Source organism: Bacillus rossius, chromosome 15 (genome assembly GCF_032445375.1).
Source record: "Bacillus rossius redtenbacheri isolate Brsri chromosome 15, Brsri_v3, whole genome shotgun sequence".
Taxonomy (NCBI): Eukaryota; Metazoa; Arthropoda; class Insecta; order Phasmatodea; family Bacillidae; genus Bacillus; species Bacillus rossius.
The window spans coordinates 14,605,039-14,619,061 of NC_086342.1; the positions used below are offsets into that span (position 1 = coordinate 14,605,039).

At 41.5% G+C, this 14,023-nt stretch overlaps 1 protein-coding gene across 1 annotated transcript in view; it reads left to right on the forward strand.

Moving 5' to 3' along the window:
- Positions 1 to 761: 761 nt before the first annotated feature.
- LOC134539446 (tubulin beta chain-like) overlaps positions 762 to 14,023 on the forward strand; it is a 24,861-nt gene continuing 11,599 nt past the window's right edge. The window contains exons 1-3 of the mRNA XM_063381489.1: positions 762 to 978; positions 2,949 to 3,057; positions 7,529 to 7,884. Of these exons, the coding sequence (XP_063237559.1) occupies positions 922 to 978; positions 2,949 to 3,057; positions 7,529 to 7,884 (522 nt within the window). The 5' untranslated portion in view covers positions 762 to 921. The remainder of the gene's footprint in view (positions 979 to 2,948; positions 3,058 to 7,528; positions 7,885 to 14,023) is intronic.

A 14,023-nucleotide genomic window follows, 5' to 3' on the forward strand; every position in this document is an offset into this window, starting at 1 on the left:
AAATCATTGTATACAGTATGCACAAATTTAAATTAAAATTTCTAGCTATTAGTCATTAACATAGTGGCAAGGAGGTTCCAAGTGTTTTCTGATACTACTTCTCAGCTGAGTCTGGCCTCAAAGCCTGACAAGATATGCAAATACTGTAAAGTCCAGCTCATTAAAAATTTACTCAACTCTAAACCTTTTGGTTTTTTGGATGCACAGCCTTTTGCAATATTGCGGAAGAATGGGTGCATACTTGCTTGGCGATAGCACGACATGGCACCTAAAATCCTGCTGCTGTTTGTAGTTTGTAGTCGTGAATCAATCGATGGGACTGCTACTCTCTCTCTCTCTGTCCAGAACTGTGGGGCAGAAGCAACCAGGGCTCGCAGAATTTTTTGTTGGCACATTGTTTGCGCTTGCAGTGGGCACACATCTCCTTCGAACAATCATGAACCTGATACGTCAATAAAACATATTTAGTTCTGCACCAGTGAAACACAATATTCACGCAACCCCTGTCAATGTAACCGAAGTTCAGGTAATTATATTGAACTGCACCGGGCCCTTGGGGACCTAAATATATCTTTGTTGTCAATTCAAATACCTGTAAATGAACAGTGTCAACCATCTGTAGCCAATTTATTTAAAAAAATTTCTGCTGGTGAAGAACTAACTCATGTATATGGAAAGTATAATTAATTTCAACAATTCTAAAAAGAAGAAAACATTTGTTTAGATATTTTAAAAATTGTATATTCTCCTACTTTATTTTGTATACATAGGACATAGACATGCATGAGCATTGTTTACTTGCAAATCTATTTTTAAAATGTGAAAGACGTAAGTAAAATTTTTTTAATAACTTCGTCATTTGGCTCAAAATTGTCAAAATTACCAAGTATTGCATTAATCAAGTAATATACCAAATTCAATATGCGTGAAATTGTTACAATCCAAGCGGGGCATTGTGGCAATCAATTAGGAGTGAAGGTATTTAAATCTAAAGTTAATATTTTAAGTCATTAGATAATTACCAGTCAAAATTTAAGTAAGTGCTAATTCTTAATATTTTATGACTATTTTACGATTGTTTTCCACAAGAATTAACACTAATGCAGGAATAATTATTACTGGTAATGGTTATATATACTTAGTGGAAAATGCAATGGGGTATAGTAGGGCTATATCCTTCCTCATGAAGTTATGAAAATGTTTGGAAAATATCAGTGAAGATAGTATGTTACAGTGTGATAAGCCATGTCACCTAGAACTAGTACTATAGTTACATATGTCAGTGTGTGATTGTCAAAACTAATTTAGTTTTTTTAATAAATGTATTCAAGTTTTGGATATTTATTTTCTAATACTCCCTTTTTTTCTTTGAGAAATTTCATGTATTCACCACTGTATATATTCAATTGTAAACTAGCATTTGGTGAACTGATCGAAAATGAATACAAATCCAGAATATAAAATTAGCATGAAGGTTGACACCAACTGTTGGTGCCCCTATGTCGCACAGACAATTATGCAACATTGACACCTGCCCTGAAGCATGTGAGTGCCACAAATGCACCCCGGACAGTCGTCTCTTGCCTGGATCAGAGGCCAGATGTGTCCGCGCGCGTGCCACAGGGTCCTCACCACTTTGATCATCTGACTTAGTTTAAATAGTGTAAGTACATCATAATCCACTTTCATCGACCCTGTGGCCGGCCTTATCTCGATACAGCTTGATAATGCTCACCATTTCACATATACATTTTCTATCGCAACCGCACATTCGCGAAATTTAGCTTCACTAACCTTGTAGTCGATGGGCCGCATGAGAACCTATCTTTGTGCAGAATACTTCATTTGTGAACTTTTGACTTTCGCCCGCACTGGGCCATTCACTGACGAAACTTGTAGATGCGTTTCTAACATAATAATTAGTATTAATTCTTTCGTGGGATATTTGCTGTAGGCCTCATCACCACGCAAAAAATGTGAACATGGGAGCCTTCGCCCATGTTTAACCATCGATACATTTAGTATCCTATGCAACATTGTCAACATGTTAATTCATATTTAAACAAACTGAACTATATTCTCCACAAGACGTAGCAGACTCCTGTTGTCCGCGCAGTTTCTTTGTAACTCGATCCATGTGCTCTTCTAGGATTTTGTAGTGTTAAGTAATGTGTTTTTTGTCATCATAAAGTTCTCTGCCATGTAGAAGTGTTTATCTTGTACTAACTACATCACAAACTTCGTCAGTCAATTAATCTGTAACCACTTACTGTATTTCATGGACCTCCACTCCGCGACATCTTAAAACTGCTAATTTCTAAGACATATTCCTAACCATTATGCTCATGTTCTATAAGTATGCAGGGTGCTCCGACACCGAAACAAGGCGGGCTGAGTGCTGCAGTAGCACCAGGTAAAGTTTCTTTTCGGCATTAAAACAATGTCGTTCTGTATCTTTGTTCTTCATTTCGTAATTGCTCTCTCTCACCACGTGGCCAGGAACCCTACTCTAGAACTCACTGGGCATAAACTTTCCTAACTTCACCCACGGGACAGACCAGAAGATGACAAGGTGTTAAATTAATTTAAAGAGGAATTGTAAATCCAGCTGTAGTCTACCTCATGTAAACCACTTTGATCAAGATAATATTTGACATTCACTTCGGTGACCACTCTGTCTTTTTCAGGTGAATATTATTTCGAAATTAACAAAATTGTTTATGGTATACTATAAGCTTGTCTGGTGCTACACGAATATGGGTTTGAGCACAATTCTAAACATGTTAATACAAATCACATTTGATTTAGTTTTACATCAGTTTATGTTAAGTCTAAAGTAGAATTAACTCTTAATATGGAACTTAACATCTATATACTGTAGACTGCATTTTCCTTTGATTTTGTAATATATTTATTGCTGTAATTGGGTTATGCTTGTTTGCTGACAGTTTTTGGAAGTGGTTTGTGATGAACATGGTATCGACCCTAATGGTTCCTTCCGAGGGGAGAGCGATTTACAACTTGAGAGGATAAATGTCTACTTCAGCGAAGCGACAGGTACAGTGAAAATTAGCATTATTTAATATACTTGCATTTTGCAGAGTAATCATAAAATCTTGTTAGGTTGTGTAATAATTATATTATTGTATAAAATGGATTAATATTGTTCCAGTTCACTTCATGATGCTACAAAGAGTTCTTCTATACCGGTAACAACCAAAACTGCACATAGTTGTCTTAACTATATAGGTAGTACACCTAAATCCATTACAATAAATTAATATTCCTAACACCATCCCTTAAATTTATATCGTTGCAAACTCTTACACACAGCAAAAAAAAAAAGTATATTGAGATGATCTTTATATAACACTGAAGGTTCATGGTCAGTCCAAAATACAGTGCACATGTCTCATGTTTGGTTATGTTTAAAGGCTTAGTTAAAGCATCAGCTATCACCTCCTTTGAGAGTATTGGCATAATATTCACAATTCTTGATTCAGCATGCTCTTTGACAAAATATTACTTAATGTCAATGTGCTTGGACCTAGAAATAGTTATAAAGTTTTTGGTAAGCTGAATTGCTCCTCTGTTGTCACAGAATACAGCAAAGTATCTGCTTACATTTTGTGGAATGTTTTCAGAGAGAAAATGTCTGATCTGCAAGGAATGGAAGTTGCGTTAACAATAGTTTACTAATATATATATGAGATGCTGCCAGTCTGTATCTGGATGTTACAAAAGATTAATCTTGGCTTTGATAGCTTAAGGTCCGAAGGAATATATGTGGAAATAAACACTGAACTGTTCGATTGTTCGACTCGGCAGTGTCACAGGTCTTGCTCCAAGAGCAGCGGATGGTAAAGACAGGCCTGGTACACGAGCTTAAATTTGGATCAAGGAAGTACGGCATTGGTATTAAAAAGGCAAAAAAACTTAAAAATTGACGTGCAACGCCATTGCTCTCCTGACATTTGAAACTTCGCTAGAGCAACACCACCCAATGTGTATGTCTGTAATAGGAGAAATGGACACACACATATACAGTTGTCGTAGCCACGGATATCACCCCCCATAATTTAACTGGTTGTCCTACTCTCGGGTCGGGGTTCAGGCCTTGTGGCAGGGGGAAATTATCACTACCCGTGCTACAATGAAAGTTCGTCAGTTTGTGACGCAGCGTTTTACTTAGTCTTTCACACAGTCCCTTTACATGGGCTACGCGCGGCTCAACACCCGTTCTCTCCGCGGAGTGAGGCTCGGCTACACGTGTTTCGGTGGGCAGGCGCCGAGTGCGGGCTGCCCCCCGTGGTCTCGTGGTACGTGCGTTTGAAGAACTTATCGTGGCCCTCCTGAATGTTAGCGAAAAACAAAGTCAGTCTGATTGCCAGCGTCGGAGACGTGAGTCCGTCTCGTTGTGGTACGCCTGTGTCCGCCGATACGCGCAATGTCTGCTTTCACGGAAACACGAAAAAACCTTATATACAATTTAACTATTTACAGAAACGATAAGCTGCGTAACGCGCGTGGTCGTGAAGTCTCAATTCCCCTTGACTCAATCTCACCCATCGGTGCTCTTGGCTCTGTGTCTCACCGTGCGACCGCCTCGTCCAGCCACCAGATGCCAACTGCCCCCTCCTGCCGCGTCTCTGCCTCTCCGCCGGTTCTCCCCCCCACTCCGCGACACGTGCAGCGCTCGGAGAGATTCCGGATGTTGGCCTCAGCTTCGACGCCCGGTGACAGTTAAAGTAAAATATTTACATATATTTTAGAAACACATATAACAATAATTACAAAAGTTTACAGAAAAAATAATACATAAAAATAATATACATGACACGTTATTAAATATAAAAGTATGTTCCTTAAATCACATTATCAATGCACGGGGCAGGGGAGGATCAGGGGTTGGCGCAGCATAACGGACTTTATGAGCAAGGGAGACACTTGGGTCGACGTCACAGTTACACTCTTAAATCTTGTATTCTAAGTTGATAAGGGTATGTGTATGTTTATAAATGTATTTGTATTATGAAGCACCATAGTATTGTATAGAGAGGGAGTGCGCTGCTCAAGGTAGGTGTCGGAATCATTCGCGCGCGATCCGCGGTGGTGTGGTGGAGGGTAGCCGAGGAGTAGTGGCGAGGCAGCCAACAGCTGACCTTGGAGCCGTGTGGATGGAGCTCGGCACTGGAGTGGTGAGACTGCGAGATTAGGATTTCCGCCAGCTCTTCCATGTAGCTAACCTGTTGTCAGATGCGGACATTTGTACTGAAGTAGCATTGCTGATAACGGGCAGTCACACAGTGCTTTCACAAGAAGTCGTTGTAGTTTTGATAGTAAGTTCGTTAGTAATAAAAGTGTTTCAGAGTCTCCGCCAGTGGCGTAGCCAAGATTTGTGTATGGGGGGTGTTAAGAAGCATGCCCCCCCCCCCCTTATTAAAGCAGGCGGTCCGGGGGTCCTCCCTGGGGAAATTTGGATTTTAAGGTGTAAAATAGTGCTATTTTAGGAGTTTTTGGTAATTAAATTTAAATATTGTAATGGTAAATTTTTTATTAATTGTAATATGAAATTTGTTTGAGTGATGAATAAGAAATTAATTAAAGATTTGGGTTAAGGGGGGGGGGGGGGGCATGAACCCCTAAAACCCACTTCTGGCTATGCCCCTGGTCACCGGGTGTGTGTTATTTGTCAGTGTGGCATTTAGGTGGTCAGAACAGCCGGAGTTAACCCTTCGTACATTGTACCTCCAGAACAGCGTAACTTGGCATTTAGGTGTCGAACTCCTGACCCTGAGTAGTTTTGAGCCCTGGTTGTGTGCTGGAGCACAGTCAGTTGTGTTGTATTATTCTCCAGCTGGCACCCTGTAAATAGTAACTTAGCTCTAGGAACTGACGTCATACCGACCAGAGGCCATTAAGCCCGGCCTCGACCCGCCAGTATTGGCTCCTGCTGGTGGAACACACCCCTCGCAAACTCAACCTGGGTCAAACGCGGAGTAGATACGCAAGTACTCCCAGTGTATAAATTTTGTCACGGAACTGTACCTGATGCAAACATCCGATAATAATTCACGGAGTAAGCTCATCAAGTCATCCCCTTAAATTAACACGTGATAAGAAATGTGCGTCGTAGAGCACGAGTGTTAGCCCCCTCCGGGCACAGTGTTTAATGAACGCCCTTAATTCTCATCGCGGCCTAGAGCCTTAATTTAAGTAAGAAACACGGTGCTGAAGCAATACAATCCAGAACAAACCCACAAACATAAACATAACCAGTGGTTTTTACCAACTAGTAAGTAGTCTTTAAGTTGACTCATCTTTTTAAATAATATTTGTTCAATTTCTTAAACTAAAGCTTTAATCAATATTTCATAATACATCTAATGTCAGCATTAATATTCAAACAAGGGTCATGTACAATTAACAAGTAAGTTTTCAATTAAAAACCGAATAACAGTAACTTCTTTTCTTCACTCGTGGTTTGGCTGGCGGTGGAACTGACCCCCCTCCCCCCCTCCACCATCACCCCCCCCACCACGCGGCAGCTCCCTTCGGCAGTCAAGATCAGCTCGCGGCCCGGGGTGGATGTGTTCGTGTGTTCGCTCCGTGGGGAACCTTCAATTTAGTAACTCACTGATTCTTCACTTTGGTAAATATAGTCATAAACCAAATACTTTGTAACGTCAAATCCCCACGCGACCCCGGGTCGGTTTTTTACGGTGCAGGGCTTAACCCGGCCGTCGTAATTCCTGCCTTAAGGCCACAGGCCACAGGGCCGCTTTAAGGTCAGTCACTTTACGGACCTGGCCAACTACAGGACAACCAACGAACTCTCCCCTCTAACTGACTGCCTTAGGGAGAGACAATCATAATTAATCAAGAGTAGTGTCGTATAATATCGTGTATCAATTATGTCCAAATTATCAACCAAGAGTAGTGTCGTGCAATATCGTGTACCCAAATATGTCTGTTAATAAATACGTGTACCACACTTTTTCAGTTCCAGTGCGTGTATTACATTTGTAGTTAGGCACCAGCCACCTTATGCTGAACAGGGAGTGTCACCATTGTCTACTAGCAGTTAATACCACCCTTAAGATACAGCCACCGAGTCTAGGGAAGCACGCTGGGGCCGATCGACGCACCCCATTGGTTAGACGTACGAGCTAACCTGGCGCCCTCCTGGAAAAACACACCATAAAGCACCACCAGCCCCTTAGACTCGCCACGGGACTCGATCCCGAGACCCCGGCCAATGGCAGAATTTTAAAAATGTTAAGGGAGGTAATGACAACATATATCACAGGAAAATTTTATGAAAATATTATTTATTGTGTCTATCTTGTCAATTATAGATGATCTGAATTTGTTTAATCTACATGTTTGTATTCAAAAGCTTTTAACAAGATTTTCATATTTTACTTTTGAAAAAAAATCTTTAAAATATATGACAATTAACAAATATGGTTATCGTTGTTAAGTATTATTAAACTCGCGCAAGGTGTTTTATTGCATTTTTCTACAGGTGGTCGGTATGTACCTCGCTGTGTGCTAGTAGACCTGGATTCTGGCACATTGGATTCAGTGCGCGCCAGTCCATTTGGCCGGCTGTACCGCCCTGACAGCTTCGTGTTTGGTGAAAGTGGTGCTGCAAACAACTGGGCCAAGGGCCACTACACTGAGGGTGCCGAGCTGGTAGACCGCGTGCTGGACTTAGCCCGTGTCGAGGCGGAGAGCTGCGACTTGCTGCAAGGCTTCCAGCTTATACATTCTATCGGTGGTGGCACTGGCGGAGGCATGGGTTCACTATTGCTCGGCAAGCTGCGAATGGAATATCCGGAGCGCATTATCAAAACTTATTCTGTCATTCCCTCACCCAAGGTCAGTGTGACTTATGAAGTATACATTATGTTCGAAAATAGCTGGGAATAAATTTACTGTAATGCTAAACAAATGATTTTCGTTAAGGAACGCATGTGTGGAAACACAACCCTGAAATGTTACAGTCGTGGGCGGTAAAGCACAAACTGGGATTTCACATGCATCAGGGCTGCACTGCATTGCCTGAGGGAACATTTTATCGCAATGCAGTGACTTTTAAATGCTCTGTTGGAAGCAGGCAACTAGCCAGTCATAGACATTTAGTGATAAATATGCACTAGCAACCAGATGTATAGTTTACAGCACAGTAAATTGTTGGTTGTGGTACATCTGCCTTTGGGTGATTATGGCTGTGTTGACTGTTTGTGAGTATAGTGTTGCGATTATAGTTTTGACATACAGCACTAGGTCAGCAGATTTCACATTCGCAGAGATGGCCGATATTTTAATGGTGTACTGGTAGGCAAAATAAATTGCAGTCGTGCCTGTTTGCATTTACCAAGATCCCTTTCACAACAGACATATACCAAAAAAGTAGACCTACTGCTTAACCAGCGACTGCTTAGAACTGAAGTTTCTAGCACATAGACAGTTGCTTGTTCCAAGCTAATTCTAAACATCTGTGCCAGACACATCAACTGCTGGACTAGAAAAACACAGTACAGTCGCTTCTTGCTGATTACATGTAGAATAATGTCTGCATTCTCTGACCTACCGGTCTAAACGTTTTACGATTCCATCCCCCTCTAGTGAAGCTGTTCAAGACTTAGCTGGTGCTGAGCACAACAATTATAACCAAACAGCTAGTGTAAAATTCGCGTTCCTATGTGCACCTCTAGTTTAACAGAGAGTCGTACTAGGTTGTGACATTATAACATAATATTTGAGTTGCAGATTTGAAATGCAAATAGCTCAGAACAAAATAAATTGCCCTATTAGTTTAAATCAGTCTGAGTAATAACCTGCAAAAAAATTTATTATTTAGAAACGTCTTCATTTAACATGTGTTAGTAGTTGTCGCATTCCAGAGCTGTCTCGTTTCTGCAGAAGCTCCCAACAGTTGTTTTCAATCATACTGATTTTGTACCTTCTCTGGCAGCTAAGCACAGTACCAGTTCCCGCTGGTGGAACGCACCCTCTCATCCTCGTCTCACGAGTCAAGGGGACAACAATGTATTGGTGACAAATGCAGATGAGTGCTATAGATGTGATCCCTACAGAGGATGTTCATAAATTATTATTTTTTCAATATTTAATCAAAAATTAATCTCATACCAGTGTTCCAGCAAGAGAGTGCGACACAAAGCACGTGTGTTGGACCCCTCTGGCACAGTGAATAGCAAACACTCTATATTCTCTTTGCAGCCTAGGGCCTAAATTAATTCATATTGACAGTTGATTTCATTACCTAATTTTAAAACAAATTTCTTAGGGCAGTATTCCAAGACATTGGAGTAAGGTAGCGAATAAGCACTAACTTGTAGGGATACAGCCATGGTGAAGTCAAAGAAGAAAAACAGTCTCAATTTTGGGAAGCCTTCATTTCACAGACAAGAGAGCCACACCCGAAGTTCCCCGAAGTTCATGCTCGCTTTTTTGATTTTTGATTTCACAGTATCTTTAATGTAGCTATCCTAACCAAATCAACAGTTCACAATGTTTTAAAGTATTTATAATGTAGCTAACCTAACCCAATTGACCATTAGTTATCATGAGTTACAATGAACAAAAAAGAACCCCCGAAGATGCACGATCGTTCCTTTGGCTCTCTCGTCTGTGAAAGGTTGGCTTCCCCTCCATTTTGACTTATGTGTTCAAACAAATTATTTAAATTATAAGTAACAACAGTATTATTAAGCCTTCTTCTATTTGTTATTCACCTAAGTAATTCGTTTAATAATATTGTTATGTATTTGTCTGGAAATATTAAGTTTTACAGTTTGTCCTTTTTTATTTTACTTTTTGGTGCTAGGTGGCATTGTCCCCTCCCCTTGTGGTTTTTGGTTTTACGTTCCGGCCGGCTTACGGCCCAGGGTGGATTCGTTCTGTGGGGAGTCTACAACTTTGTTCAACTGAATACTTTGTTCTGGTAACTATATCTCATCGCTCTTAAACTCGCCACGTGTCTCCGGGTCAATTTTGCAGCGTAGGGTTTACCCCGGCCATTTTTAACATTACCTCGCCGCATGAACAATCCGCCGTGGGGTTATACACTATATGGGACTGGCCGACTCCAGCTAACAGAACTTGAGCTAATCAGCCGCGTATACGCCTGCCGGCCTCAACTTAATTATTTTGTGTTAATGAACTGACGTCGTACCGACCGAAGGCCATTAGCCCGGCCTCAGCCCGCAGTACTGGCTCCTGCTGGCGGAACGTACCCCTCGCCAAGTCTTCACCCAAATGAGACGAGCGGCGTAACCTTGGTGCATGGAGGGAGTGTCCCCCCCCCCCTCCGCACGCCAACCCCTGAGGCAGTTCTGATCAGCTCGCGGCCCGGACCAGACGTGCGCGTACCGTGGGGAGCCTTCAAGTTTTGTCTCTGATCCCTCACGACTGGTAACTATAGTCATCACCGAATACCTTTTACAACGCAACTCCCCACGCGACTCCGGGTCGGTTTTTTTTTTCTATGGTGCAGGGATTAACCCGCCCGTCGCTACTTTTCAAGTCAAGCCACCGAGTCTAGGGGACACGCTGGGGCCGATCGACCCACTCACGGTTAGACGACAGAGCTAGCCTGGCGCCCTCCCGGAAAACACCCCAATTTTCACGTACAGCTCCTTAGACTCGCCGCGGGAATCGCACCCGAAACCCCGGCTGATGGCAGAACATAAAGTCACTGCTTGAGCTGATCGACTTTTTCAGCCTTAACCGCTTACGGGATTTGCCACCTCCACCGAAAACCCTCTCTAGCAGTAGCAGATCCAGAGGGGGGGGCTAAGGGGCTTAAGCCCCCTCCAAAAACATCTGGGTCCACTATTGTTTTAGTGTAAAGCCTAGCCTCAGCTGGGTCAAGCCCCTCCCAAACCAAAATCCTGGATCCGCCACTGCTCTCTAGTAGACTGCCGTTAGGAAAACAGCTGAAGTTAGCTCTATCCAGCCGCCCAGGACATTGAGCTCGGGTCAACAACAGCCTAAGTCATTCCACTCACTGCAATTTCCAACCGAGTTTTTATATTTTTACAATAAAATGTGCAAAGATAACGATAGAGCAGTTACATGGCGACCTTCATAAATGTGGGTACTATTAATATAAATTACATTTAGAATGCGATTCATAGTACATGTTACACCAGGTTCAATGTGTGGTTTTCACGGAGTACGTTTTTCACAAACACTTTTTTTTAATTTTTGCCCAATTTGGCCACCGATACCGATAGAGCTGGTACCCAGGTATCTTCATACAGGTATAGACTTTCAAATAAAAAATAAATTAGCGGGCCAACTTTTGTACAGGTTGGCTCGGGAGCCCTGAAGGTCTCCTATGTGTGGTTTTCATGGAGTACTACCTATTTCACAAACATTACTGTACGACAGTTTGCCCGCTAATTTAATTTTTATTTGAAAGTCTATGCCCGTAGGAAGGTACCTATGTACCAGCTCTATTTGTACCGGTGGCCAAAGTAGGCGGGAAAAAAAATATTTGTGAAAGACTCCACGTAAACACCAGGAGCCCTTAAGGCCTCCTGGTGTAACCCGAACAATGGTTCGCACTCTAAATTTAATTTTTATTGATAGTACACACATGTATGAAGGGCGCCATGTAACTGCTCTATCGTATTGCACATTTAGTTGTAAATATATAAAAACTCTGTTAGAAATTACAGTAGTTGCATGGAATGTCTTTTGCTGTTGTTGTCCGAAGCTTTCTGTCCCGGGTGGCTGGATAGAGTCGCTGGATAGAGCTAACTTCAGCTGTGTTAGGACTTTATAACATAATGTAAAGTGTAACGTGTTCCGTGTGATTCGTGAGATTCGTGTGAATTTGTAGGCCCAAGCCCCTGCTTTGTTAACCGTAATTTTAGTGTCATTAAAAATCCATGCTGAAAATAGTTGTAATTATTTTCAGTTTTTGTTAAATCCTTTTAGCAAGAGATCAGCACACTATATTGACTAGGGAGTGCACAACCGTATATCTGGTTAGTTCCTTGCATTGAAAATTACCGCCTACGAGCCTAGTAGACTACATTGGGGCTGACATTACCGCCTACAAGCCTATTAAACCACATAGGGGCTGACATTACCGCCTACAAGCCTAGTAAACCACATAGGGGCTGACATTACCGCCTACAAGCCTAGTAAACCACATAGGGGATTAGGGGCTGACGACTCACACGCCACTTGTTTGCAGACTAGGCCCGAATTCAGAGTTGACCTTCGAAAGCGCATCCAACTCTCATTCATCTGGCAGACTCTCCACCTCTCATACTTCAAAAATGCCTTTCGAATGACTGCCAGCTGAAAGCTTGTTTCCATCCACTTTCAGTGAAGATCTGGCAACATGGCACAAAAATTTTCTTAGATCAAGTACTTGGAGTGTGTGTGAAACAGCGCCCTATTTCATTTCGATTGTCTTTTGTTTGCTCTCCCGCTGAATATATTTTGTTTGGATTGGACACGAGGTTAGGGTTACCAGACACTAATAATAAAAAGACGACATTCATCTCGCAAAAGGAGGACATTTCACTAAAATGGAGGACAATATATATATATTTTTTAAAAAAGCCATGAATTAATTACAATGGAGTATGATATTTTACAATGTTTTGGCATTTAATACAGTTTCAGTATAAAGAATCAAACAAACTACTCATATTAAAAACACGTGCTTCTGCATGTGCTGCTACCTGTCAAGCTGTTATAGAACTACTTACTAGTGTGATGACTCTATGGACAGCGCGCGCTTTGCCCAGAGTGTAACTGCAGGAATTATCTCACTTTATAAAAAAGCCGGAAATTTTGGAGCATTAAGGAAAATCCGGCCGGACGCAAAAAAACACATAAAAAGGAGGACATGTCCTCCTTTTGCCGGACGTCTGGTAACCCTACACGAGGTTGAGAAATTTTCTTAAGATGGATACGTTGCCTAAAATTATAGTGTTTTCTCCAGATGAAAAAGCGATTATTTTTGATCTCGTGAGAAAGCACAAAACCGTAATCGAAAACAAAACGAAAAAAAAAAAAAAGATGCAGTTTCTTACAGAGAAAAAAAATTGTGTTTCGAACTCTTGATCACGAAAAAAATCAAAAGCTGGATTTTCATTTTTAAGATCATCAAAAAATCCAAAAACCTCGTCAATGTGATTTGGAAATTCATCCAAATCTTCTGCCATCGCTACAAAATACGTGTCTGATGCACACTTTGCGGGCGAAACGATTTCTTTAAAAACGCATATTTAATTCCAAAACATATTTTACATATCTGCCATATGACAAAAATGTTTTAAACAATTACAAGCATACATGAACACGTTTTTATGTGGGAATTATATATTAAAACCATCAACTGCTCCGCCGATTTTCAAACTGAACAGGCATTCGAATGAGCTTCAGACCACATTCACTTTCAAGTGGTTGGCTCTCCTTATCCAGCAGTCAACCAACCACTGAAAAACGTCTCTGCCGAGCAGCTTCAATGGAAAAGCCTTTCGGTGTGTGGATAACCGTCGAAAGAGCTTTCTGAATTCGGCCCTAAGGCACCCTCCCGAACAACTCCCGAATAATTAATATTCATAAACTTTCGCCAGCCTTCACTAGGTTCACCCTGGGTTTCGACCTCCAGACCGTGGGTGACAGTAATACCAACATTTTTTTCTATAATAGTTTTAAACTTGATACTGTAATATGTATCTACTATATTACCGAGTTCTAACACTATCCGCCCGCCGTGTGTTACGTTTTTACCGTCGTTGCCTAGCAACAAACTTTATTTGTTACAATTATAAACAGTAAACATTCCAGACTTATTTATTTTTATTTTAAATACTTTTGGACGTTTTATTTGCGCTAATTTAAGCCATTTTCAGTAAATAAAGAAATTAATTAGAACTTCAACAGCCGTTTCCGCAATGGTGCGTCGTGATTGGCCGGCCGAGGAGCGGCCGGTACGAAAGCGACAATGTAAAAGATAGGTTTT